The sequence below is a fragment of the Accipiter gentilis genome, chromosome 24, assembly GCF_929443795.1.
Source record: "Accipiter gentilis chromosome 24, bAccGen1.1, whole genome shotgun sequence".
NCBI lineage: Eukaryota > Metazoa > Chordata > Aves > Accipitriformes > Accipitridae > Astur > Astur gentilis.
Genome location: NC_064903.1, coordinates 1,748,543 through 1,773,766, shown reverse-complemented (window position 1 = coordinate 1,773,766; position 25,224 = coordinate 1,748,543). Strand labels below are relative to the sequence as shown.

The following is a 25,224-nucleotide window of genomic DNA, read 5'->3' as shown; positions in this document are numbered from 1 at the left end:
CTATTAGTCACTATTATTTCAGGAAAGAACCTGAACCAACCTTCAGCAAACGATGGGATGACTCAGGGGTTACTGAAAATAAAGCTGCGCTGTCAGCTGGAACCCTGAAGCAGAGGATGCTTTACTGAGGTAGGGTCTGGGCTGCATTTTAAACAGCCTGCTTTTAAATATCTTAAATTTTCCCGAGTTGGACACCCCTCTGATCCCACTCTGAGCTCAGGGTGCAGCTTTGTGAATATTATGTCTTCTCTCCTGTGCTTATCTCAGCTGGGATCACCAGCAGCCTCTGGGGAAGAAAGCTCATCTAAGCCTGCGCTGCTTCTGGTGTTGCAGCATGAGTGGATCAGAGAGAAAGATCTGAGACTGGAGTAACAATGTTGACATCAGGGCTTTTCAGACGTTATCTTTGCTGTGCCGCTGGGAGCCAGGGATGGATTATTGGCCCTGTTATAGCACATCCCAGCCTGCTGGTGGTTTGTTCGCCATCCTACAGCAGATCTGTTGCAGAGCTGCGAGGAGAGCACAGGAGCACTTCTCTCTGGCAGCTCATCTACGACGGACTCGGTGTTACTTCTGATCAGTTCACAGGGGCAGGTGAAAGTGTGTGCTGGTGGGTGCAGAGGTGGGGAGAATTCCTGACAGATACCTGGTTGGATTTTCATCACTTTCTTCTTACCAACCTGTGGCAGTCCCAGGCTGAAGCCCTGACTTCTGAGAAGTGCTCTAAACTCACACCCCCAACCACCAGTCTTTAGGAATTGTCAAAAAGTGTATCCAACGGTCTTGCTCTGTCCATTCAGAGACTCGCCAAAGTTGGGCCTCGAGGATCTTGCGGTGACCACAGCAATTAGAAGGGGAAATAAACCGAGGAAGATGAGAGTACTTGGCAATTTCCTCTGCAGTGAATAGCGATAATCACACCTGTGTACCTCATTTAATTAGTTAGAACTAGACAATCACTGTTGAGTGCTAATTGCGGTACCAGTTCCCGATGCTACCTGGGTACCACTGCTGTAAGAGGCTCTGAGACTCAAGGGCTTGCTGGTACTGAGTAGCAGGGGGGGTTCCTGCTCCCTCTTCCTGTGGGGCAAGCCTGTCTGGCAATGCTTGGCCTGAAAAGAAATTCGGTGGGGTGAGAGCTGGGGGGTTGATCTCTGCTGCCCCATTGCAGCACAGGGCTGGTGAACATGGCATTTGCTGGAGAATGCGAGGAATGTAGAGGAGAGCTTGCAGGGAGGGGAGACCTTGTCCTCTGAATGGAGAAACCTGTTTGATTCCCCTGAAGGGCGAAACACACCCAAGTCTCCTCCTCAAAACAAGGCTTGGCTTCCAGGAGCCAGCCCTCTCCGTCCGCCTGGCAGGTAAGTGCTCAGCCTCGCCCACAGCTGCCTGTGCTGCCAGGGAGGATCGGAGATACCCGCTGCGAGCCCTTGGGGGGCAAAAGTGCCGGGAGATTGCTTGCAGACTGCTCTGCATCAGTCTTTTGGGGAGAAGCTGCAGCTGAGGAGCCTCTGCAGGTAGGGCTGGGCAGGGAGGCTGGTCCTCTGAGCCTTGCAGAAGGCAGCTGGGGTGCTGCTTCTTTCTCTCTGTGCTTCACCTGCTCTCTCTGCCTGGGGAGGAGGAGGAAGAGGAGGGCTGTCCTTTTCTAACCTGCTGATGCGGGGATGAGGGAGACCTGAACTGATACCTTAAATCCTCCTCCTGCATGGGGAAATGAAGCTCTTTTCTGTAGTGTGTTGGACCAAAGTGTGGATCTAAAATGGTACTTGAGTACTACAGGGATGGTGTTAGTACAAGTACACAGATGAGGCAGAAGAGGGAAGGTTTGGGTGTGGATCTTTGTTGTTTGCTCCTGTCTGATCACTGAGTTCCCTCCCTGCCCATTGATCCACGTCTTTCTAAAATCTGTCCCTTTCTTAATTTACTAGGCAGAGTGGAGGGCATGGCAGTGAGCTAACTGGGGAAAAGACTGTGTGTAGGCAGGAGTGAACAGAGTCCAAACAATGCAGGTAAAATTTGAGCCTGTGACCCTTGACAGCCTCTTGAGAGGCTTGGAGTAAGCTGCACCACTTTCTGCCTCTCCAACCCCACCTCTCCAGGACCCGTGTTGAACAGAGAGGGGTGCAGATAGCGAGTTTTCTCTCACTCCTTCTCTGCCTTGTTTTGTTTCTCTCTGAATCAGTGTGAAAACAGCACCCTGGAAAGGAAGGCATGGGAGTGGTAAAGCTAGTACAGAGGACGAGCACCTCCCTCAGTCCTTGCTTCATCCTACCTCCAAGCTTGGGGAATGCCTTCTCCGTTTCCCCATCCCCACCCCTCTGCTCTGTCCTTGGCTGCTCCAGGACAAACCTCTAAGAGGAGGACAAGCTGGATTCAGCTGGACAGGTTGCTCCACCATGAGCTGGGGAGCAGAGATGTCCTCCCCCATCAGATTGATCAGGATGTTGTACTTAGGCTAGTTGATTTTATTAATCCAGCCAAAGAAAAAGCATTAAATTTGTTCCCCCAAAGTTATCATGTTTTAATTGGAAAACTCAATTTCCACAAATGACACATTTTAGTTTTCTTTTACAAAAACATTGTTTTTTCTTGGCAAAACTTTGTACCATCTCTGCGATGTCATGAAACTTCAGTGAGATTTTCTCTCCTGCTCTGTTTGTGGGTTCATGATACAAATACAAAGCTCTGCCTTTGAAAGCAAACCAATCTTTTTTCCTTCCTACTTGCTTTCATCTTTAGACATCAAGGCTTAAGGTCAATGGCATGTGGGTGCGGTAAACATCCTTTACATCCTTCTTCCTTTTCAAATACAGAAATTAGTTGAGCAATTAGGAATTAATGCCTTGTAATTAGAGTAATGAAACTGTATACCCAGAATAGTGAAAAATGATCTAGTAATTCTTGGCTGTAACAGCAGTGAATTTTTGTGTTTGAGGGTGGTCATGCTGTGTAGGTTTGTACAGCTCCTAGCACAAGAGGGCCCCAGTATGATCTCTTGGGATAGGCAGGTTTGCATGCTGCTCTAATTAAGTTTATGCCACACTTTCCTGACTTCAGTAGCTCATGTCTTTGCCAACTTCTTCTGGTCGGATTGAATTTCTTTTTTTTTGTGGGGTATGTGGTTGCAAGTGAATTAAAAGAAATTATAACGGTGCATTTGTAGCTTTACAGCTGTTGTCTCAGACACGGCTGAAATGTGTCTGCATTGCTCGTATTCACAAGTTCTGTGCAGGCAATTGCAGGTTTTCATCTCTCTTTTCCCCATGCTCGGGAAGAAGAGGCATTCACTGTCCCTGGGTAGCAGTGACCAAGATCCTGAGGAACCTTGGTGCCAGGCTGAGGCTCTTCACAGAGATCCTGCATAGCCAGCCAGGCTCTGTTGCAGCTCCAAGGGCTGGGTGCTTCTGTAATTCATATTCAGGGTCATGCCAGACACCCTGAAAAAGGTGGGCATGCAGTTCAATGACCATGATGCAGTTTAAATTATTTGACTAGCATTATGGAAGAACTGTGGCAGACGCATAAAAAGTCACCTGCAGTGGAGTAACCATCCATCCTCCTCTCCAGCTGACACCTGATTCCTCAAACACCTCTAGCAGTGGTTCCTGCAGAAAAGAGCCTCCTCTTGTAGCCTGGCTTCTCCTTAGAGTGTCTCTGCATGTGTTGGACAAGGTAGCGATGAACTATTGTATTGCGTGAGCGTAGAAGGGTTGATTTAAGGTTGCCTGGACTGCTTCAACTATTGCATTCCTGATCATTTGCAAGCTTGACTTTAGAAAAATCTCCGGGTACTTCTTAAATATCACCAAGTGTGTCTGTAACAGTATCAGTGTTAAATAGTCAATGCATGGAAAAGGGGGAAAGCAAGAGTAAAAAGCTGGTGCTTCAGAGAAGCTAAGCATTGTCTAAAATCTGAGGACTCATCACTCTGCCTGTATGGTTTGTATGGCTGACCATTCAGCTGGGATTTAGCATTATAAACCTTTCCGTGGTTATGCATGACTTTATCTCCATTTGAAAGCCCACACCCATCCAGTTGCTCCTAACTGAGCCAGACACTATGTGTGATTTGCATTGAGGCTCAGTCCAAGTCCTGGAGTGTGCCTCAGGCTGTGGGTCTGGACTTTCAGAGACTGCCTGACAACCTCCCACTTCAAACACATTCGGCCACCTGCACACATTCACCCACCTGCATGCATGAGGTGGGATGAGATCCTAAATTACAGGTTGTAAATTCACAGCGTGAAGCCTGAAGTTTAATTGCTGTTGCCACTCATTTCCCCAAGTGCAGACAGTGGGATGGAAGTGTCCATCCTTCCCAGGGATGGGATGTTATTCAAATCAGAGGTCAAAGGTGAAATAAATCTAGTTTTAAGAATGCTGGCTCAAAAATGTCACAGCCACTGGGCACAAAGTGCTAATCCGGCATAAACTTCCTTTACCGGTTCAAACTTGCTGAAATGAATTTAAAGGGTTAACTTTGCTCTGGCAGGGTTTATGCTAGATCAGGTACAGTCTATCTGCACTGCTCTTACTTCACAGCAGATCAGGTAACAGCTGACATAAAAGCATAACATTGGCACAAAGTTTGCATTGTGTGCTCTGGCTAATGCCAGAGACATGCAAGTATGTGCCCACGCCTAATCCAGATCACTGGAGGGCAGTCTGACAGTGCACAGATCTGGATTAGCAATCCTGCAACCTGAATACTGCCTTTCTGGGGCAGGGTGTCTCATGGCTGCATGTAACCTATGTGGGGAAGCTTTCTCTCCCTGGCTTTCCTTCCTGTGGGTTTGTAAAAGTTGGGCTTGATCTGCTGAGTGTTAAACCAAGGTCCCACCTTTCACTTTATGGGCTGGAGAGTAGGGACTCAGACCCTGATTTAGGTCTAGATGACAAAATTCGCAGCAGAGCTTGGGAGGTTCAGACGAAGAAGGTTCAAACCTTTTGCAAGCTTTAAATACATTTTAATTTGAGGACCATGAAGGTCAGAATAGGCATCAATTATCATTAAACCAGGGTATTCTTCCGCATGACTGACCTCAGTCCTGTTTGTGGCAGAGGGCCAGCATTCAGGTCGCTGGCCAAGTCCTCCATTAGTACACAAGTTCCTAGCTGGTGAAATGAGTTTTGTGCTTCTGCCCAGGAACAGGAGGAGCACGTGAGAGCTCCTTGGAAAGTAGTGTGACAGCATGGGTAGTCTCTGCTAGCAGGCAGCAGAGCCCCGAGCTGCTGGCTGCAGGTCCTGGATCACTGTCGGTGAAACAGGATTGCTTTGCAGTCGGTCGCATAAGCGATGCCATATGGGCTTTGGACTGAAGGAAAGTAACACTGGTTTAGGACACAGTTTGTAATCTGTTAATGACCTTTCTATTGAAGCACCAAGAGTTTAAGTCCCTGTTGCATGGACTAGGGAAGGCAGCAGTGCATGGGTCAGCTGTGGGGTACCTGTCCAGAAAGGATCTGACTGATACAGCATTTCCTGGCACAGAGCATCTCACTGTGCAGCTCTCGCAGGAACCAGCACAGTAAAGTGAGCCTGGTGCCCCAGACATCAAAGGGAGATCCCGTCCTGAGACCGCCGAGTGAGGCACTGGGAACAGGAGCGCTGTAACATGAACTCGGTGGCTGGCCTGGGCTGTGAGGACAGTTCAGGAGTCTAAAGGCACCCTGTGGCGCTCTCCAGGAAAGCCGTATTTACAGGATCAAAGCAGCTCTGCTTCCTTTCCCAGGGCATTCATTTAGTCCTCAGAACTAGGTCCAACGTTGGATCCAGCTCATCACCAAGATGAACGGAGGGCAAGGTGGCTATTAGGTGTAAGGGGGCTATTACCGCAAGTGCCCTACAAAATCCTGACAACAGCAGGCTAAAAAATTGTTATTAACATTTTAAAGTTGCAGTTGAGCCATCAAAAAGGAGGATTGCTGGCAGGTTTTTCTTCTGTGTGTTTGCAAGTAATAGGAGCTGCAGTCAGCTTTTAAAGAATAGTAAGTGTTTCATCTCCTGGGGTATAATTACATCTTTTTAAGTGGCTTACATGGAAAGCAGAACCATTCTCAATTAAGTGATGGGCTGCTGATTTCAGGCACTTGAAGAATTTATTAGCAAAGAGTGCTGGTCTGGCTGTATTCGGTATCAGTTCCTTCGCAGAGGACTGTATGCGTGGGCAATCACCCTCTCCCTCGGCCAGCTGCCCAGGGCCAGCTGCAGCCTCCGTGGCCTTGGGGAGAAAGGTGGTCATAGGGACAGACAAGAGCACAGCTGTAGTTACTCCCATGTTCAGCCCATGGGCTGTGATCTGTAGGAATCATTTCCGGCTAAGAGCAGAGTTTGTGGTGCCTGAGCCATCTCTCAGCTCCTCTGCTGGTACCACTGATGATGGTGCCTACTGTTGTGGTCGTGTGTGTATATCACCTGGCCCTGAGCAACCAAACTGAGCTCTTTACCTAGTTTCAAGTAGCACAGCTGCCTGCTTGCCTGGCAGGGTGAGGGTTTTCACCAGGAGCTGCTTTCTGAAGCGCTGCTGAGAGACAGAGACTCTCTATCCCATTAGCAGCAGCGGCATACCTTGAAGCTGCTTTAAAAACTCAAAGTGCATTGAAATACCTGAGACAGGGCAGGGACCACTGCAGCACCCAGGAGCATGCAGAAGGAGAGCTGAGCTGGCTGGCTGGCTGCCTGCAGACGGACGCGCCCTGAAGATTAAGACCTAAACAAGGTTTCAGCTCCCCTTTCCTTATTAAAGAGCTTGTAATTGCTTTCATTCACGTGATGAGGATCTTCATAGTTAGTGTCTTCAGTGGGAGGCAGCATTGGCAGGCACCGTACCCTTCCTGCCTGCAGTCAGCAGATTGACTCCAAAGTGAGGGCTGTCTGCCTGTCTAGCTCTGTAGCAAAGCTGCTTGTGCACCCCAGGGGTTCCCAGAGGTGGGCATAACCTGCACGTGATTTTGAGGGCCATGCTTGTCAAAGGGACTTGGTGGTGCTCAGTGCCTTGAGGATCAGGGCTTTTGTGTAAGTAGTCAGCATGGATTTAGCTAGCAGCTCCATTTGAAGCATGCAGTCTCAGGACACAGTCTAATAGTATTTTGGTCCTGCGCAGGCAGAACACTTATTTCTTGTGCTGGGGTGCTCATGTTGGATGCTTTGTCAACAGGAATTTAGCCATACCAACACCCATTTTTATGGGTTTTCTTTGCCTGGGACATCCCAGTATTATATTCCAGAGGTTAGCATTTGAAAGCTGAGCACTAGTTGCAATCAGCCAGCATATAGGTTGAGGGACTTGCAGGGAGAGTGTTTTGGCCATATTGTACTAGAAACATGAGTCTGAGCTGGACTGTAAATCACAGATTATTTCAAATATCAGAAGGAGTATCTAGCTGCCATGTATTTATATTGCTCAGGGATGGGCACCCAGTTTCCTCTATCTTGGTGCTGCTTATAGGGAAGGGCTGGAGAGAGAAGCAAGAAGGGGTGAGGAGCCAGGCCTAGAGATCCCTCTGGCTTGTGAAGTGCTCTGCAGAATTAAGGAGATTGTAAACTGTCATAACCAGGCCAAATTAATCCCTGCTACTCCCTGAAATCAGCCCTGCATAGCTGATGGAGAAGGAAACCTGGCTTATCAACAGAGGTTCTCCCAGTAATATCACTCAGGTGATCAACCTCACCTTCTCCAGCATACCCAGCACGTAGCTCCACCTGTGCTACATACCTGAGACCTGCTATCGCAGGGAAGGGAGAGGCAATTTGGGTTAATTGCCTAGAAGCTAGTCAGATCCTGACTCATAAAGGACTCACGAGAACCTGGGGAGAGGAGATGAATTTAAAAATTGCTCTGTCCGTTTCTTCTCCCCCATGTAGGACCAAGGCATTGGTGGCAGTTTCAGTTGACCCTGTTTCTCTGCTGTTATGATCCACGCTGGAAACATCCAAGAGGGCAAGGTGGAAGGTTTGGAAGAGCAGAGTTGTCTGTTTATCCTGTTGTAGCAGGATCCCATTTTGGAGTGATATGCTGAGATAAAGCGTTGAATGGTCCATGCTTGCCCCTCTGCTCAACTGGCAGCCAGTGTTGGGTGTGAAGCAAGTACAGAAGATCCAAGTTTCAACAGACTGTCCCAGGGTAGGATTTCACCACAGGCACTAATGAGAGCACAAGCAGGCCACCACTGGGTATTCCTGCAAAACACTCCCATGATGTGCTTCTCCCAGCCAGCAGCTGGGAGGAGAACAACACTCCTGTAGCAAGGATAAAGCTTCACCTCTTGCTTAAGAGCAGAGGGTGGCAGGGAGACGCGTGCATCAGAGGAGTGGAGGCCAGCTGCATTGAAGCAGGTATGTCCTTAGGATCACATGAAGATATACTCTGAATTCAAAGCTTGGGTTGTTGGTAGAGCATTTGATGAATTTTAATAAGGGAAGGGTCTTCTCAGGGGCTTTCAGGTTGGTTTTTGGCTAGAATCATAGTAAAGGAGATATTCGGAGCACTTTGCGGAGGCTGTAGCTGGCAGCTGCTTTGCCTTGTGAACTTGGACTGGCAGTGATGAACGTGATACAGCTCTGTGGTTAGACTTGCACATTTCTTTTTTTTCTTTCCCCTCAGAATTAGCAACACTGAACCCTTTCAAAAATACATACAAATTTCACTAAGTTTTTGTTCCCAGGAAAAATGAAGTTAAAACCTGAAACAAAAGGCTGACTTAAGCCTTTTGTAATGAAACATTTTCATTTTATATTTTGAAACTATGTGGGTTTTTATCCTCAGATTTAATTTAATTTTGTTTAAAACATATATAGCAGCATAACATGTAACTAAATCCTTTGGCCAATTTGTCATGATCTAGTCTGAATTCTTCTGTTTGCTGAAAGCTGTGTTCTCTTGTCAAACTAGAGAACCTTCTTCTATGCTGGAAACACTTGGCGAATAAAAAATCCTCCATCTTTTACCCATTCCTAATGATGCTTGAGGAATGAGTAGGCCCATAACTCACTGGTTTCTCACTCCTCTTAACATTGCACTGCAATACTGAAAAAGCAGATTATGGACAGGGGAGACGAATGCCCCTTCCCTACCTGCCAGCAGTGGAGCGTGATTCAAGACCCTTAAAGTACTCCTTTGTGCAGGACACAAACCTGCTCTGGGAGCCAAGATGGGCGATGCCACCAGCTCCGCTTGCTGACGCTGGCCACGTCAGCGCCTCTCAACAAAGAGGCAGGTGTTTTCTTTGGGCTGCGTGCAGCACTGAGTAGCGTGTTGGGCCTCTTCTTTTATCCTCTTTAATAAATAGACTCAGATGGCACCTGGGGACTTGGTTTTCCTTTCCTCAAGCTAAGGCCGTCAGGAGTTAACCCCTCTTATAACAGTGGTGCTGCCTCTCTGTAACAGGCTCCCAGTCACTCATTGAATGGCTCAGGGCTCTTCCTTAGAGAGTGAACCTGTGGGGTTTCCCCCACCCAGCTTTTTCCAGTCTGCAGACTGCATTTCCTATGGATACACCTTCACTGCTTGAGGACTAAACATCCTGGCTGTAGCCTTTCCAGACTTATTTTCAGTAAGGGCTTGTTCTTCTAAGCTGTCCACAGGACCCTGGGGGTTTTAAGGATCAGAAGATGAAAACTCCTGTAGGCATTTATCCTGGGAAACAGAATCACTTTGATTCTGTTACCTCCCATTAAACCTTGTTATGCAGACAGGCTTTTGTGAAGCTATTTCTTCAGAAATTCAGTAGCTGGTTTGATTCAGCCCATGAGGGGTCTTTTGCAGTTAGGTGCGTTTGCTCACCAGGTCTGGGGTTTGTTTCTCATGGTCACAGGTGTTAATAAGCCCTGAGTCTAGCATCATTGGGATTGGAGCTTACTGTGACAGCTCTTAGAGGTTACCCAGGTTTCCCTTACTGTTCCCAGCTAAGGTGTTTCTCACTGAGCCTTGTGCACTTACATCTCCATTTTGTTTTAAGGTAAAAAGTGTGGTGAAATTGGCACATTTTTACCAGTCTGGTTTTTTTCTCTCCAAAAATACTTATTTTTGGAGAGAAAAAAACAACAAAACCAAAACACTCTCCAAATATTCTTAATGCTTGCTGGAAGAACACAACTCCCAGTGTGGTGTACCATTTGAAAGATCTGTTCAGAGCTGCGTGTGCAGAAATACCAACACGCAGTGACTCTACCGAGTCCAAAGGAAAAGGAAGTATGTAGAATAGGAAAAGTATAATGTATTTATGCCTAACTACAGATTAAGCCACAGGAAGGATTCAGCATACATTTTCTTTGTCTAAGTGTCTGTGCACTGCATGTGCTCCAGTGTTTGTAATCCACAGACATTACTGTGAACTGGTACAAAGGTAGGTGGTATTTGAATTTGCACCCAGTTGTGCTCTGCATGGACAGCACACATGGCTCTGTGAGTCACAGACATTTCAAAATAGATGAAATCTGAATGATTTTAGCTCAGGAGAAGTCTGTAAGAAGGTGCAGGAGAAACTGAATTCTGTCCCTCATGCTACCTAGAAATTTTTCCTAGACTTTGTATTTGACAGGTAGGTCATGGATGGACATACCTGTGTCTTAAATATTGCCTGTAGCAATGCCTAGCTGTCCCTGCTGAGGAAGGAATCACTTCAACAGGCAGGTTTAGGCACCATGGTCAGTCTGGTTTCTGTTGTTTGTTTTTTTGTTGTTTTTTTTTTAATTGCTTGTTTGATGTCTCTCTAGCTGGTCATGCCCATAAGTTCATGTTGATCCCGTCTCCCTCACTGTCCAGGTAAAAGACCTACTGTCATACACCACAGATTCCTGTAAGCCCAAGTGCCAGGGCTCTGCCTGCATGGAAATCGGTATATAACTGGGAAGAAATATAGTACCTGCACTGGCTTTGTTTCAGTAAGGAGTCAGGGCATGGCAGGAGCACAAACCTGAACAGGTACATGGGAAGTTCTGTGGTACAGGTGCATCCCAAAGCTACTTGGCAGCAAAGGAAATAAATGGCCATCTGTCTGCAACCAGATGTAAATCCTTACTTTCTGTGACTGTTTTCAGAGGGGGATCACCTCTCAGAGCTGGAGTTTTGCAAGCCAATCTCATATTTATTTCAGGATCCCAGGGCACTTTGCAAACATTAAGGCCGAGGCAGCTCTGTAAGGTGGTCCAGGGAAAGTGTGTTAAGGGAATCATCCTTCAAAGTGCAGCCATTTTGGAGTAAACTGGGCAATGCTTAATGGTGCAACAGAGCCTGCAATAACGGTTTGGATCAGGAAGTGAAGAAGGATTATTGCTCATTTACATAACGATGACACCCAAGGGTGCCAATTAGGATCAAGGGCCTATTGCACTGCTGGTGTGCAGACACTTAATAGGAGGCAGTTGGCTCCAAAGGGCTCCCACTGGACTTCTGAAGCAAAACCTTCTGTATAAATAGGGAGGGAATAGGTATTTTTATTTAAATCGAATTTTTTTTTCCCTCAGATTTTATATTTGTAGTGAATGTTTGGGAGAAAATATATATACCTGAACAGCTCTGGTATCTAAAACAGAGTGACTTGGTGACTTACTGTATGTCCTTTTATAATAAAGATGTTCCTAGTCACACAGCAGAAGCATTTTCTATTAGGCAATGAATAAACAGAGGACAAAAAAGTGTGTCCAGCCTGGCAGAGTTTATTTTCTAACTATAAGGCAAGAGGGAAGGGATGGATCTAGTTTGAGGCAGAAGAGGTTTTAGTCTACGCGAGAGGTGGAGATCTCCACATTTTGTAGCATGGTGATGAGAGTTTGCTGCTGTGTGTATGGAAACAGGTGATTACAGAGATGGGGAAGCCAGTGTGGATAGGGTTTTAAAAAAAAAAAAAAAAAAAGAAAATGGGATTCTGCAGTGGTGGAGAGATGGAGAGAGGACTGTGGGACAACAAAGGACAGAAAAAGTTGGGGGCTGTGTGTGGGAAGGGTTAAAAACTCTTCAGTTGTACCTGCTTGTCTTTCATCTAGTGTCTCAAAATCTGCGACCTGCTTGTTGGTGAAGGGAGATAGGATCCCAGAGGTTTTCAGGGGACAGCCACTTTTGCATACAAGTAAAAGAGAAAATGAGTTGTTTGCTGTCATGCTCCTTTCCAGTGCTACACTCATTTCTGTGGTGCTACAGGTCTGGAAGTTCCTGTGCATGCAGAGTGCTCTCTGTCAGCAATAGGATGCTGTAGATGTGGGGACTTGGAGTGCTGAAAATACAGAGGGATCCATTGCCATGTTTCCTGTTCTGAAGCATCATTTTTGGGCCATGGCGAGTCATCTGAACTGTGTTCTTCCCTTTTATCTCCCATTTTGCCACAAGTGCCAGGTGCTGGGCTAATGTTTGAGTTGTGTTGGCAAGAGGAAGCCAGGGAACGGCATGTCTCTGGCATCTTGAGTTTAGGAAGGGGTTTCTTCTGGGGCTTTTTTGAGAATCTGTCCTGAAAAGATAGCTGCAGTGATGTATAGCTGGAGACCATGCTCACAGCCAGCTCCAGAGATTCACAGATATCCCTCAGTGCTGTCAGAAGAGATGTTTTTCTTTGCTCCCAAACTCACAGGCCAGGCTCCCAGCTTCTAAATTACTCTCACAAGGCAGAACACTACTTTTGGATCATAAATATTACCCACTGCAGTGAAGCCTGGGACTTAACCCACTGGGAGAAAAAGCATTTGTCTTATCCAAAGTCTGGAGGTGCTCAGAGCTGAGGGATTGCAGACCATGGTAAGTTTGTTGAATATCACTGTTTTCCTCTCAACTGCTGAGTTCAGATCTCCAAGCTTCAATCAAGTGGCAGATAATGTTCTTGTTCTCCAGGTGGGAAGTAGAGCTATTGGGATCAGCTGCAGTCTGTTCCAGCACTAGGCAAGTGCATCTGTTTCTGTACCAATAAAGGAAATTGTTGTATCCTATGGCTGTAGCTAATAATTCCCAAAAAAAGCTATACCAACCAAAACACTTTTTGACCTTGTAACTTAACATTACACATGGAGGTTCCAGTAGCATAAAGGCGTATTTTTGAAGAAACACATTCCCTAGCAACATTTTGGTAAGGAAGATTTCAGAAGTGCTCCATGTTGGCTTGTCACAGCCTTTCATGGGAATAATGGTAGGCAAGTGTTAACAGCTGAAGACACCCCTCCAGATCTAGAACTGAGGCCTTTGAGATTTACTGCACTGCAGAAGCACAAAAATTTGAATATAAAGGCAAAAATACTTTGAAAGGTGTTTTGAGGTCCTATAGCAGGTGTTGAAGCCTAAACTCAAATTTTGCTGAAGAGGGGAAGCTGTTTCAATTTCTAAGCCATCCTTGGAGCAGTGAGAAGCACTTTCTTTCCCAGGAGTGTTTTATCAGTGCTCTAGAGCCAGACACCTCCTTGCTAATCCTCTCTGGCCCCATAAATCCTGTGCTTCTTTCTGCACAGCAGTATAATTTGAGCAGATGGACTTGGGATATGGTCCCACTGCAGCCTGTTGCAGCCCAGGAAGCTATGTCTACTGTTTCTTATTCTAACCACCACCGGCTGGAATATCGAAACATGGACAAATACAGTTATGAGGTAGATGTGAGCATTTTTCCTGATAGTAATTTGCCAATATCTCTTTCTTTGGTTTGGGTTAGTGGGTCCCAAGTGTATCTCTCGGTCTTGTTTCTTCATCACAGCTACTATCTTGGTATCTGTAGATGTCAGTTTATCTGCCAGGTACCACTGCCAGCTAGCATTAAAACAAGAAAATGAGCTTTTTTTTTTCTCATCTGAGAACTGCTGAGTTACTCTAACTGCAAAATTCATGGTATAACCTGGGTTGATTTGTTTTTTAGTGTTCTAGTCACTGAGCAGGCACTAAGCACACATAAGATCAGCCCAAAACTTTACCAAGCCCAGTATCCTATGTCCAACAGGAGCCTACAGCCGGTGTTTAAAAAATATGGACAAGAAATAGGGTACTTGAATTGCTCTTTTCTTGCTGAACCCACTCAGCTTCTGGTGATCTTGTTTCTGCTGTATTGCCTTGATCCTCAGCTGAAAGGTAAAAATAGCCACTCGATAGCCTCCATTAATGAAAGAGAGAAAATGATTTTACAAGGAAGCAAAGTACTGACTCCTCTCCAGCTCTCACAGAATGATCTTTGCACCCCTCTACACTTGTCACAGAAGATGTGCTGAAAGCTTCATTCTGGACTCCTTTGTTACGGTGTGGGGCAGGAGGACAGCCAGCTCTAACCCCCAGTGGTTTCTGCCAGTCAGGTAGTAGACATCCCAGTTGGTCCCACTGTGCAGGTATACCATCCAGTGCTGCAGCAGGCCTGACCTGGACCAGACAGACCGCTGCTGCCATTGCATGATTTATAGCTGGAAAAAGCAGGCTGGCAGAAAACATCTGCCAGTCCCCCAAAGCCAAGCCCAGTGAGCACCACCGGCATGTTCCAACGCCTTTTTGTCAAGCTAGAAATATCAGTGGAATATGAGTGTTTGCTGCGGTCCTTCCCAGGATGATGTGAGCTGGGAAGAGGGAAGGCAGTGCCAGAGGAAAAGGCTTGGCCAATGTATAGTTTCTGGCATATTTTTATATGCATGCCGAGTGCCACCCTTTGCGGCTTCCCTTCTTTTTGGGTGTATTTATTAGGGGAATTGTGTGAGTAAGAAGCAAAGTTTCTGTTTAAGCAATAGGAGATGTCATTTCTCACAGAGCTGGCACGTGATGCCTGTGGTACGTGCCAGGCAGAGCTGCGCTGCGTGACTGGGAGTGGAGTTCAGTCCTGCACCTCTGTGAGCTCCAGCCCTCACTCCAGACCTTCCTGACAATCTTTTCTACATGCTCCTAAAACTCTCCTTATTTCTCTAACAGGTCTGTGCTGGGGGGCTAATCACCTCTCAGTTACACTGCTAGATAGGTAACAGCTCTCCAGCTTCCAAATACCTCCATTATATGACAACATGTAGCCTATACCTACTTCTGCCCCTGATTTGCCCTGGATCAGGGCCATATCAAACTCTTGGCATAGCTAATTTCCACCATTTCTCATCCTCCATTTGCTTCACCTTTATTTTGTCCTGGAATAGGAAAGAGTTTAATAAGTAGAAGACAGTACTAAATGCACCTCTGAATTGTAGTCAGCAAGGTAGCTGTGGTCTGAATCTGCCTTGCTCAGATGCTGTATGTAGGTAATGACGCCACGTGGCTTCTCTATGTGCAGGTCCAAGATGCTGTGATTTCTTTTTAACCCAAAGTTGCAGGATTGCAGGTCTGTCAGCTGTGTTCCTGCAGGCTGCAGCCATGTCTCCCACCTTTAGTATAAAGATACCCAAGTATTTAGAGTCTCTTTGTGGATATCTAGGACAATGCTACAGTTTTCATTTCTTTCTAAATAGTAGGGTCAATTGAATTTGCGTGGGAAGGGGGATCTAGGAAGGATAAGAAAGGAGGTGGGCTGTCTGCTCATGGTGAAAGCTGAATTAATGTTTGGGAGTGTTTGCAAAAGGGAGAGGGAGCCTTAGGGTAATAGCAGAGAGCTTGTTCATGATCTCAGTACAAACAGGATGAGGAGTGGATGTGCAGTAGGTAGATCTTCAGCTGAGACAAGCCAAAGGAGTAGACTTTGCCAAGAAGCAATGCTATGAGATCAGCGCTCGGCATTCCTTATGGGCGTGTGGCTTTGCAGCAATATTGCAGGGACAAGCCCACCAGCAGATAATAACAACCTAATTTTAGATTCACAGACTCCCGAATAGGGTTGGGCGTTTTTATTAATGCATGGCATAGTCACTTAAGAATCCAGGTTCAGCAGATAGTTTTGGCAAGGAAAGAATGGAGGGCTGTAAAAGCTGGAAGTTGTCCTTGATTTTCTCCTCTGAAACAAGCGCTCATCCCACAGCTTACATGAAAAACTTTAGGGAGTGAAAAAAGAAAAGAAACACTTGTTATAAACATGTAATTAGGTGCTGAATTAACTTGGGTTACACTAATCTCAAAACAGTGGGTCTGTTTTGAGGAGTTTTGCTTGCTTTCGTTTGTTCACAAATCAAAAAAAATAATTGTCTTGACAGAATCTGAAACAACCATTTGTTTTCCCTGACTTTTAGTTTGTGGTTGTCTTTGATTCAACTACAGCACTAAACAATCAGTGCTCTGCAAATTCCTAATCTCGGAGCTATCTCCAAGGTTGTACATCCAGCATTTTCTTCTTGCTGCTTTACTGTGGTCATTTGAAGGAGGGGCCCAGCTGCCATCAGAAGCAAGAACTGACTCTTGCTTCTGAGACAGGCAGTAAGATGTTCTCTGCTGCATCTTGGGGGAATAACAGATACCTCTGCCAACTGAAGTCTGTCAAGAGCCCTTATGTTATACTCCCACTTGACAAAAATACCAAGGTTCGCCCAAGCAGCCCGAGCTGCTCTGAGTTCTATAGACTGCAGAAGGTCTGTCTCACCTCAGTGGCTCTGGGCACTTTTGCCAAGGTCTCCTCCAGCACTTTCCTCCCAGACCTGGAAGGATGCATATGTCATGGCCAATCTGAAGAGTTACTGGTATGGAGAGCACACCCATTTGTTTTTTACTATCCTTGATGCTGAAGGTACATGGCACGGGGAGAAATCACAGTGCTGGTATATATACCACAGTATCCTCATCTTCCAGGCTCTGTGGCTGTGACACTATTGTGGTGTTCTCCCTTCCACATAACTTCAAAGTTTTTTATATCAGAACTACTATTCTGCTTTTCCCCTTTTTAATTTCTTGCAGGAGTTTGTTGTCTTCAAACAGTAACTGAAGGGGAAGGAAGCTTCTGAGAATCATGATGTCCCTGGGTGTCAGTAAAGGTAATTCCTTTCCCCATCTCAAGTTGTTGGGGGTCTGTCCACTCTTATGGCTTTCCTTTGCCTTCTTTGCTCAGTTGTATCTGCTCTGATGTCTCTGCTCAACTCCCCCAGTGCAGTGGGTCCAAGGGTAGAGGACACCTCTTCCTCATCTGGGACCTGCTCCAACCTGCAGCTCCAAAATTATATGCATTTGGCTATAATTTCAGTATCCGTGAAGGTATAGGGAGCTGGACAGCTTATAGCCTGGCTGAGGTTTTGAGATGAGCAAAAGACTAATAAACTACCATATTATTGTCTTTTCAAGACCCTTAAAATTCTCTGTCTTTGAAATGTCTACTGAAAATACAGCAGCAATTAGCAGCCAGTGCAGCAGCTGACCAGGATGGCTTCCCAGTATCTCTGTCTACCCACATCCCCTTGCCTCTTCTAGAGATACAAACCAAAAGTCTGTGGGCTGGAGACCACCCTTGTGCAATGTGCAATATCCATACAGTAATGAGAAGACTGCCTTTATTATTAATAAACTCCTAATAATGTCATATTGTCCAAGGAGTGTGAAAAAATCATACTGGGGCTAGAAGTTGCTTGGAGTTGTCCCAGGAACATGCCCAAGCTGTAGAATTCTGTGGCAGACTGAGATGTAATTTTTAAGCAACAGATGTTCACGGGACCTTTACATGTGAATAGATGGGACGATGCTTCCAAATCCATAGGTAACCTGAAAGAAACAGTAATATGGAGAAGAGTGGAACTGCCTTATGCATTTGCATTAGGCACTAGATTTAATTTTCAGTTTCGGTGCTAAGAAAAGCAGCCCTTCCCTTTCCAGGTGCTCCCAATGAAGAGTGTTACTGCTGGTCCCTAAACTGCACCCCGACATATATGTGGCCCTGCATAACTATGCCTTTTAACTGCTACTGCTAATTCCATGTGAGGAAGGACATTCTCTTCATTGCTATAGCTGTGTTTTCCTTAGAGATGTTCCAATGTGACCAGTTGTTTAAAAAAAATGTAAAATCCTACCCCTACTACATAACATATACTTGAAGCACATGATCATGTGTCAGAGATTAATCAATTTACTGCATGTCAGCTGCTCAGTGATAACTGTTCCTGGGCAGCCTTCTAGCCCATCATGAGCACAAGATATAGAGACTTAGCTGACCCTCCTTTCCTGGTAGCTAAATTGAATTATTTCATGTTTGCCACAGGCTGAGAGTGTGCAGGCAGGCAGTTTTCTTGGCTTGGATGATAAGAAGTTTTAAAGCTGCAATAACTTGTTGGTGTCTCTGAACCCCTGAGCTGTATTGGCCTAAGTGTGACAAGGAGAGCTGGCTTGATGTTTTCAGCCTTTACCAGTTATTTCCAAAATGGCAAATGATGGAAGATAGTCAGAAATACGTAGAAAAGGAGATTTCCCTATCTGGTCTTCATCTTACAATTTCCCCATGGGAAAACAGCTATTTCCATCAGAAGAAAATGCTGGATGGGGAATTTCCTAGTTAAAATGCCTTTTTTTTTTTTAATAATATCCAGCTGCAATCAATTTGATCCAGCAGGACTTTGGCACTCAAGAATGACTGAAGCCCTTCACATCAGTCACCTGCGCATTTCCTTCCCTTGTGAGATACTGTTCCCCCTTCCCCAGCCTCCCATCTCCTTCCCTTCCTGCTCCCAATATTTTTGGCTTTAATACTCCTCCCTATTAACCTGTGCTTTTTTCACCCAATCTTTTTCCCGCTGGGAGGACTTAGCAACTCCTAATCCATGACATTCTGCAATTTCCTACATTTTAATTTTATGTTTGAATTGCCATTGCTGACTTTCTCAACCAGAGAATGTAGTTGTGGTTCAATGCCTGAACAGAGACAAGGAGCAGAATGAGGATGATGGCAGAGTTGCTGCTGGACAGCAAAAGAGAGACCACACAGGACAGGACATTTCCAGATCTGGGCCAGAACCACACCATTAGGGAGATATGGTTTGAGAATATGTTTTTTTAAACTGAACTTTGTAATGGAAATGTGGAAATGAGAACCAAAGGACGTGTCTCCTCCAACTCTGACAGGCCACCAGAGAAAGCTGACAGCTGGGTGTTTGCATTTTATGGCTTACCTCTAACACCAAACTCTTGGCTCAGCTTCATGCTCCAGATGTATCATCCTCTCCCACAAACCAAAAAAGCCTTATGGTAGAGCTGATGTGATGGGAAATGCCAGAGGAAACTCACTGCTTTGTAAATATATGATTAGACCACCTACTGAATGTCTTTGGTCTTCCTGAGAAAAAATGACTCATTAATGTTAAACAGTCCTCTGAAAGGAGAGAAAAAACTGTATGAATCTCTATAGAGGAGGTGATGCATCAGGGTAAATTGATCCTGAAGTTTGGATGACAGCTTGTTTCCATCTTTCATCAGAAGTGGCAAAAGACTCATTCAGTGTTTGAATCTCTGACTGAAAGGAAACCTGTGCTCCCTGCTCTCTGAGATTTAACCTGGCTCACCTGCTGACACTGTGAATTCTTGCCCTTTCTCAGCAACTCTTCTTCTCTCTCCTTCCTTTCCCTCTGCCTCTTCTAGGACGTGTCATTCCACCCACGGATGAAGACCGCAGGAGGATCATTAAGCAGATGAAGGTTCGCACCACACTGAAAGGAGATAAGAGCTGGATCCACCACCATAACTCGGACTCTGAGGATGAAAAGAAGAGCAGCCCACTGTAAGTGTGGCCACTGAGGAATGCTTCTCTTCTCCCTTCCCTTTCTTTCAACCTCCCATGTGTACTCGGTTCTTTAGCCTGTGTTGCTAGCATGTTTTAGGGTCCCCATGATGCCAGGAAACGACACTGCCAAAGGGGAGCAGTACTCCTCTTTATTTTTTATAAATACAGGCTGGGAAGAAGCGCTGAGGAATGGCCTTTCCTGGGAGCTAGGAATCCAGCAGCCCAGGTGGATTTGAAATCTTAGGAGAACTCCAAAGTTTTTTGAAGCCAGATTGTGTTTCACCATCTCCAGAGTGACAAACAAAGGGGCAGAACTTGATGGGAGGGAGTTTAAGTGATAAAACAGCCAGGTCTGCATCTCCCTCTGCAGCTCTAGGACTGTGTCACACAGCCACCCTTGTACTAGGGAACACCGCAATCTGCACCAGCTTCTTTTTAATTAGAAACAAAACCAAGCCCTTCTTTTAACAACTGTCTCCAAAACCATCATTGCCATGTTCAGCCAGGCAGCTCAGCAAGATCAGAAGTTAATTATGTCATTGTGTTTTCTCTTCACTCAGGTCTGGACGGGCCAGTGGCGGATCCCCAGCCTCAACACCTATTGCTCCCCAGAGCGACAGGTAATTTTGGGGACTGATCCTGTTGCTTCCCTTTATCTCATGGGGTCGGTGCATGCTTTCACTGACAAATGTGTGCTCTTTCTTCACACCCTCATGCCTGCTCATTGCTGCCATTGTGTTGAAAAATACAGTCCTTGAGGAGAGCCTGCATCATTCAGTATAATGTCTTATAAACTGTCACCTTGTAGAGAGCATGGCTTATCTCCTCTAAAGTCCAGGTGGACGAATGGATGATTGATGTCTTTAATGCAGATGAGTTGATACCTTCAAGCCTATGATTCCACAGGATTACTGGTGCACATCAGCTCCTGTGCTGGTGCAACAACTGTATGCTCTAAGCCTGGGTGCTCCTCACAGACAGCGAAGCCCTGTGTGGGAGCTGAATTTGCTTCAGGGCCAAAGCATAAGGGCTCTTCAGGGACCCAGGATCTTGTAGGACTACTGTCCTAAAATATAAAACTGTTGGAAAGGGCTTAGTTGTATGCGAGAGCTCTTTGCTAGCTGCAGTGCCATTGCTGGGAGAGCATTGCCCTCTCCCGTGAGCAGTTTCCTCCTGCTTCTCTGTTTTTCTGTGCCAGCTCTTGTCAATTCTTGTTGCAGTTAGACAGAATGGTTTCCCTGCAGCGCCCTACCTCTTTCTGCCTCCCTCTGCAGCATAGTGCTTTATGAGGCACAGGATAAGTAAAAACAGGGATGTTTGTGACATTGGAAACGTGGCATCTGAAGGGGCATCTTCACACAAATGTGTGAGGGCCTGAAGCTGACAGAAGGTGAGTGACAGGGAGTCCAGGACACTCAGGATCTGTTTATACTTCAAGGTGATGACAGGCATTCATATGCTGAGCTGGACAACTTCTCAGCTTCCTTGCAGCTCTCATTCAAAGCTCAGTGCTCAGAGAACAGCTAGGCAGTGGGTCTGAGATGGGTTACACCCTGCCAGTGCCTGCTCTGAGGACACTGCAAAAACAAGAACTTGGGGCTGTCCTCAGCACTCATTGTCCTCCAGCTCATCCCATCTGAAGAACTCCAGAGCTAGGCTAAGCCTGCAGTGTTTACATTTCTGTGTCTGTGAAGGCAACTGGATAAATTTGAGCTTGGCAGCCACCTCAAGCACATGGTTGTGGGCAGTGTAAACCTGCCTTCCTGCTAAGCTCTATCCTGATTGCTGACCCTGCTTGGAGGAGGAGGTTAGACCAGAGACCTGCTGAGCTTTCTTACTGAATTAACTTGTGACCCTAAGGGCACCTGGACTGACAGGAAAAGAGAGGGTGGTATCTGGGCAGGGGTGAAGGGAGCCTGTCTGAGCTCATTTGATGGGAACTAGGTCCTTGAGGCCCATCCTGGTCCCCACCTTGCTCTCAGGAAGATGTCTCCAAGACAGCTTGAAGCAGGTTCCAGGGATACGTCCTCCTGCCCTGGTGCAAGGGCCAGATCCCCACCTGATGGTATCCCTTTCCTTTCTGTTCGGGGGAGCTATGCCACATTCCCTTCCTGAGAATGGACTCAAAGAAGTTAAGTATGAAGATGATATTTTCCTGTGATAAAACAGCCAGGATCTATACTATATCTAATTTCCCCCCCTCCCTGTGCCATCAATTTGGGGACTTAATGCTGTGCCAGAAAATACTGTCAGCATGGCTAATTTTAATTGGCTAGCTCTAAAATTGACTTTTCTTATAAAAATCTTTTATAGAGATTGTTCTGATGATTATTCATTTTTAAAGAATCCTTCCAAGGTTAATTTTGGTGCAGCAGCTCAGGTATCACTCAAGGCCCATTTAGCTAGATTTTTGGCTTGACAGCCACATGCTGCTGCTGTTGTTTTTCCCCATGTTTCTTAATTCGCTAATGTCTGTTCTTTGCACAGGTCTTCTCCCTCCAAGCCTCAATCCGGTTACCTCATCAGGTTGGTATAGAGCAGCATATATTTGGGCTGTAGGGGAAGGAGAACTAGATCAGGAGCAACAAGCATGAAAAATATTACTATCTCTTGGGTCCTCCTATTAGTTAGGAACATTACAATGCTCAGGGAGTAGCTTGGTGAAAACATAGTCCCGAGTATTTTGTTTAACAGGTAGCTTAATGGTGGTGGTAACAAAAAATCAGATCTCCTCTGTATGATACAATGATCACACATGGAAGGGTTATCGTGCTATGAAAATGTTCCACCATCCTTGTGATCAGCACAGCACCAGTGATGGGGCTTGTGTGCTTCATCTTCCTCTGACACATGGGCTGAGACTCTGATGCCACCATAATCCTGAACAGGTTGGCAAGCCCTGTGGTACCATACCCAATCCTGTGTGTGAGCTGATTTTACTGTGTTGTCTAAAGCCAGAGAGTAGGAAGATAGGACTTTTCTCAGGATGACTCTGCCAAGGAAGCACCTTCTAATTCTTGGTGTCCTGAACCAGCACCTTCCTCTTGACAGGACACACAGACACTGTTAGGCCAAAGAGTGGCTGCAAGTCTCTTAATTTTAGTTCCAAACTCTGTCCTGCAAAAGATTTAACATGTCTCTTCTCCCCAGAGGGGTGTTCACAAGAACCATCGATAAGACGTCTTCCGTGCCAGATTCTTCATCTTCTAATGAAGCACAAAAAAGGTACGTGTGTGTCGTCTTCTTCATGAAAATGAGCTTTTAAATATTGTACATATTTCTAGTCATCCTCTTACTTTGGCCAGTGCTTGTGGACTTCCACTGAGCTCTACTAAATCCCTACTAAATGCTGGAAGATGTGGCTGTTCATTTAACAGCTCCACTCAGCAGACATGGGAAAAAGACAAGGCATCAAACTCCATATTTTACTCACCAGAGCATAGGATGGCTGTTGGCTGTGAAAGTACTCATGGGTTTGCGTTTAATTTGTCAAAGAGTTTTGAGTGGGGGGACAAATCACAAGGAATCCTTGCAAAGCTGTGGTTTGTTTTAGGTTTGTTTGGGTTTTTTTGAAACCTGTCTTGTGAGAGGCGCTTGCATTTAATTCTAGTAAGTAAGATCTAAGCATGGCTCTGATCTAAGCAGATGCTTTGTTGCACCTCAAGTGAAACCTTTTGAAACCCAATTTTTGCCCGTTTTGATTCATCTGTGGAGAAGGATGATGCCACGAGGTGTATTATTCCTTCTCACTGGCTGATCCTGGGACGGAGTGGCACCATCCCACAGAAGGGTATGCCCATACCAGCTCTGACAACTCTCAGTGGCCCTGGGGAAGCAAAGTAGACCTCAAATCCTAGTCCAAGGCTGTAAAAAGAGGGCAAATGCTGCACTTCAATTAAATAGCATTCCCTAGTGGATCTTTGGGATCAGCCTGTTTTCCCCCATCATGGGGAGCATGAGCTCACCTGGCGAAGAGGGTGGCAAAGGTTGAGAACTCAGGAGGGTCATGTTAACAGTGTTAACAGATGTGATTTGTGTTGTCTGCAGCACGGCCGCAAAGGGACGCAGCCTGTGCCGTTCTTCCTCTGGCTACAGGATGACCACTGAGGATTACAAGAAACTGTAAGTGTGCAAAGGGGAGCAGCACTTTCTGTCTGTGCACAGGCTCAGCAGCACCTGAGCCTCAGTGATGAAGCCATCTGCACGTGGATGCCTGGCCAGGCATGGCTTCATCAGCTGAGCACTGCAGAGCTTTCACTAGAAACTGAAGCAGTTCCTGGTGCTACCTCCAGGTCTGTGTGGGCCATAAGGCCTTCCTTGAACTGGTAATGGCCTTTGTATGGAGTGAATTTTATCACTTGGTAGTAATTAAGGCAGAAACTGGAGGATGCAGCCTGGGGACTTGGTTTGCAGCTTTGCTAGCCTTTCTGAAACCAGGAGAAAGGAGGGGCCTTGTGGCAGAACACCACTGCTGATATTTCTGACACAGCTATTCATGTCAAAGACTGTGGCTCTAATCTGAAATGCAGCTGAGCATTTATTATGAACCAGCCTCTAGGCTTAAACCCCTATCCTAAGAAAACAAAATCCTATGGGGACATGCGCACCCCAATGCGCATGAAAAATACAATTGTCTTCCACACTTGTGTGCAACACTTCTGGGGTCTGAACCCATTTCCACATGCCCTGCCCTTGGATTTACCTTGGGTTTTGCTTGTGCCACCTCTGCAACAGTCTACAGAGGCAGTTCCCTTACCCTGGCTCTCCCCTTCCCTTTCTATTTCAGAGCTCCGTATAATGTCAAACAAAAATCAGTGGACTTGGATGAGGAGGATGCGCCTTTTACTCCAGATGAACATAAAAAGAGGTATGCCCTCCAGGTAACCACCTTTTTCTTGCAGGGGCAGTGACAAGTGGACTTACTTCAGTTTGACTGTTCATTACCAAGAGGGTCAGTTCGATGATGATTACAGCTGAGCCATTAGGGCTGATTGCAATAAAATAATAATAAGCAGTTATTTCTACACAGAGCGTATCTATGCCCACAGGCGACTGCACTCCCAACAAAATATAATTAAAAGCCTGACATGATTCAACCTGACAGCATACCCCAATTAATTTGGCAGCTGGAAATGGGTTGTGGAATCCATCAGCTGTGTAGTGTCTGTGTGAAAAGATAGAGCCGTACAAATAGGCTGGCAGTAAAGGGAGAAGCCCACCTCCCACAGCCTACATGTGCGCCTTTGAGTCTGGACCACTTGGGGGCTTGCATCTAAGTCCAGATCCAGACTGGTCTCTCATTGTCATACCAGGACTAGAATGTGTTTTGTCTGTGTGGTAGATCTGCATATGATGCAGCTAGCGTCCTTGTTGCTTTCAGTTGAGTTTCTGAAGGTACTTTTCCTCAGATACAAGACTTTTACAAATGAAAACTTGGTAATTTGCCCACTGGGGACGAACCAATAAAAATCCTTCCAGAGATTTGCACTTCTCCCTTGGTACATCTGGTGGTACTGATGTCTGTATAGACACGTGCAGTCCATGTAGCATGTCAGCCACAAAGCCTGCATCCCATTTTTTTTGTCCTGTGGTATGCAATATTGCAACAGTCCAGGTCTTGAAAACGGGAACTCCCTCTGCCCTCCTGGAAGAGGAAATTTTTTTTTTATTTTTTTTTTT

At 45.9% G+C, this 25,224-nt stretch overlaps 1 protein-coding gene across 1 annotated transcript in view; it reads left to right on the top strand.

The window, feature by feature from the left end:
- The first annotated feature begins 1,407 nt into the window (after positions 1-1,407).
- The window catches only part of ZNF185 (zinc finger protein 185 with LIM domain), a 51,344-nt gene continuing 27,527 nt past the window's right edge, over positions 1,408-25,224 (top strand). The window contains exons 1-8 of the mRNA XM_049828100.1: positions 1,408-1,517; positions 16,746-16,822; positions 19,404-19,542; positions 20,106-20,165; positions 22,033-22,071; positions 22,696-22,770; positions 23,593-23,667; positions 24,332-24,412. Coding sequence (XP_049684057.1) covers positions 16,798-16,822; positions 19,404-19,542; positions 20,106-20,165; positions 22,033-22,071; positions 22,696-22,770; positions 23,593-23,667; positions 24,332-24,412 — 494 coding nt within the window. The 5' untranslated portion in view covers positions 1,408-1,517; positions 16,746-16,797. The remainder of the gene's footprint in view (positions 1,518-16,745; positions 16,823-19,403; positions 19,543-20,105; positions 20,166-22,032; positions 22,072-22,695; positions 22,771-23,592; positions 23,668-24,331; positions 24,413-25,224) is intronic.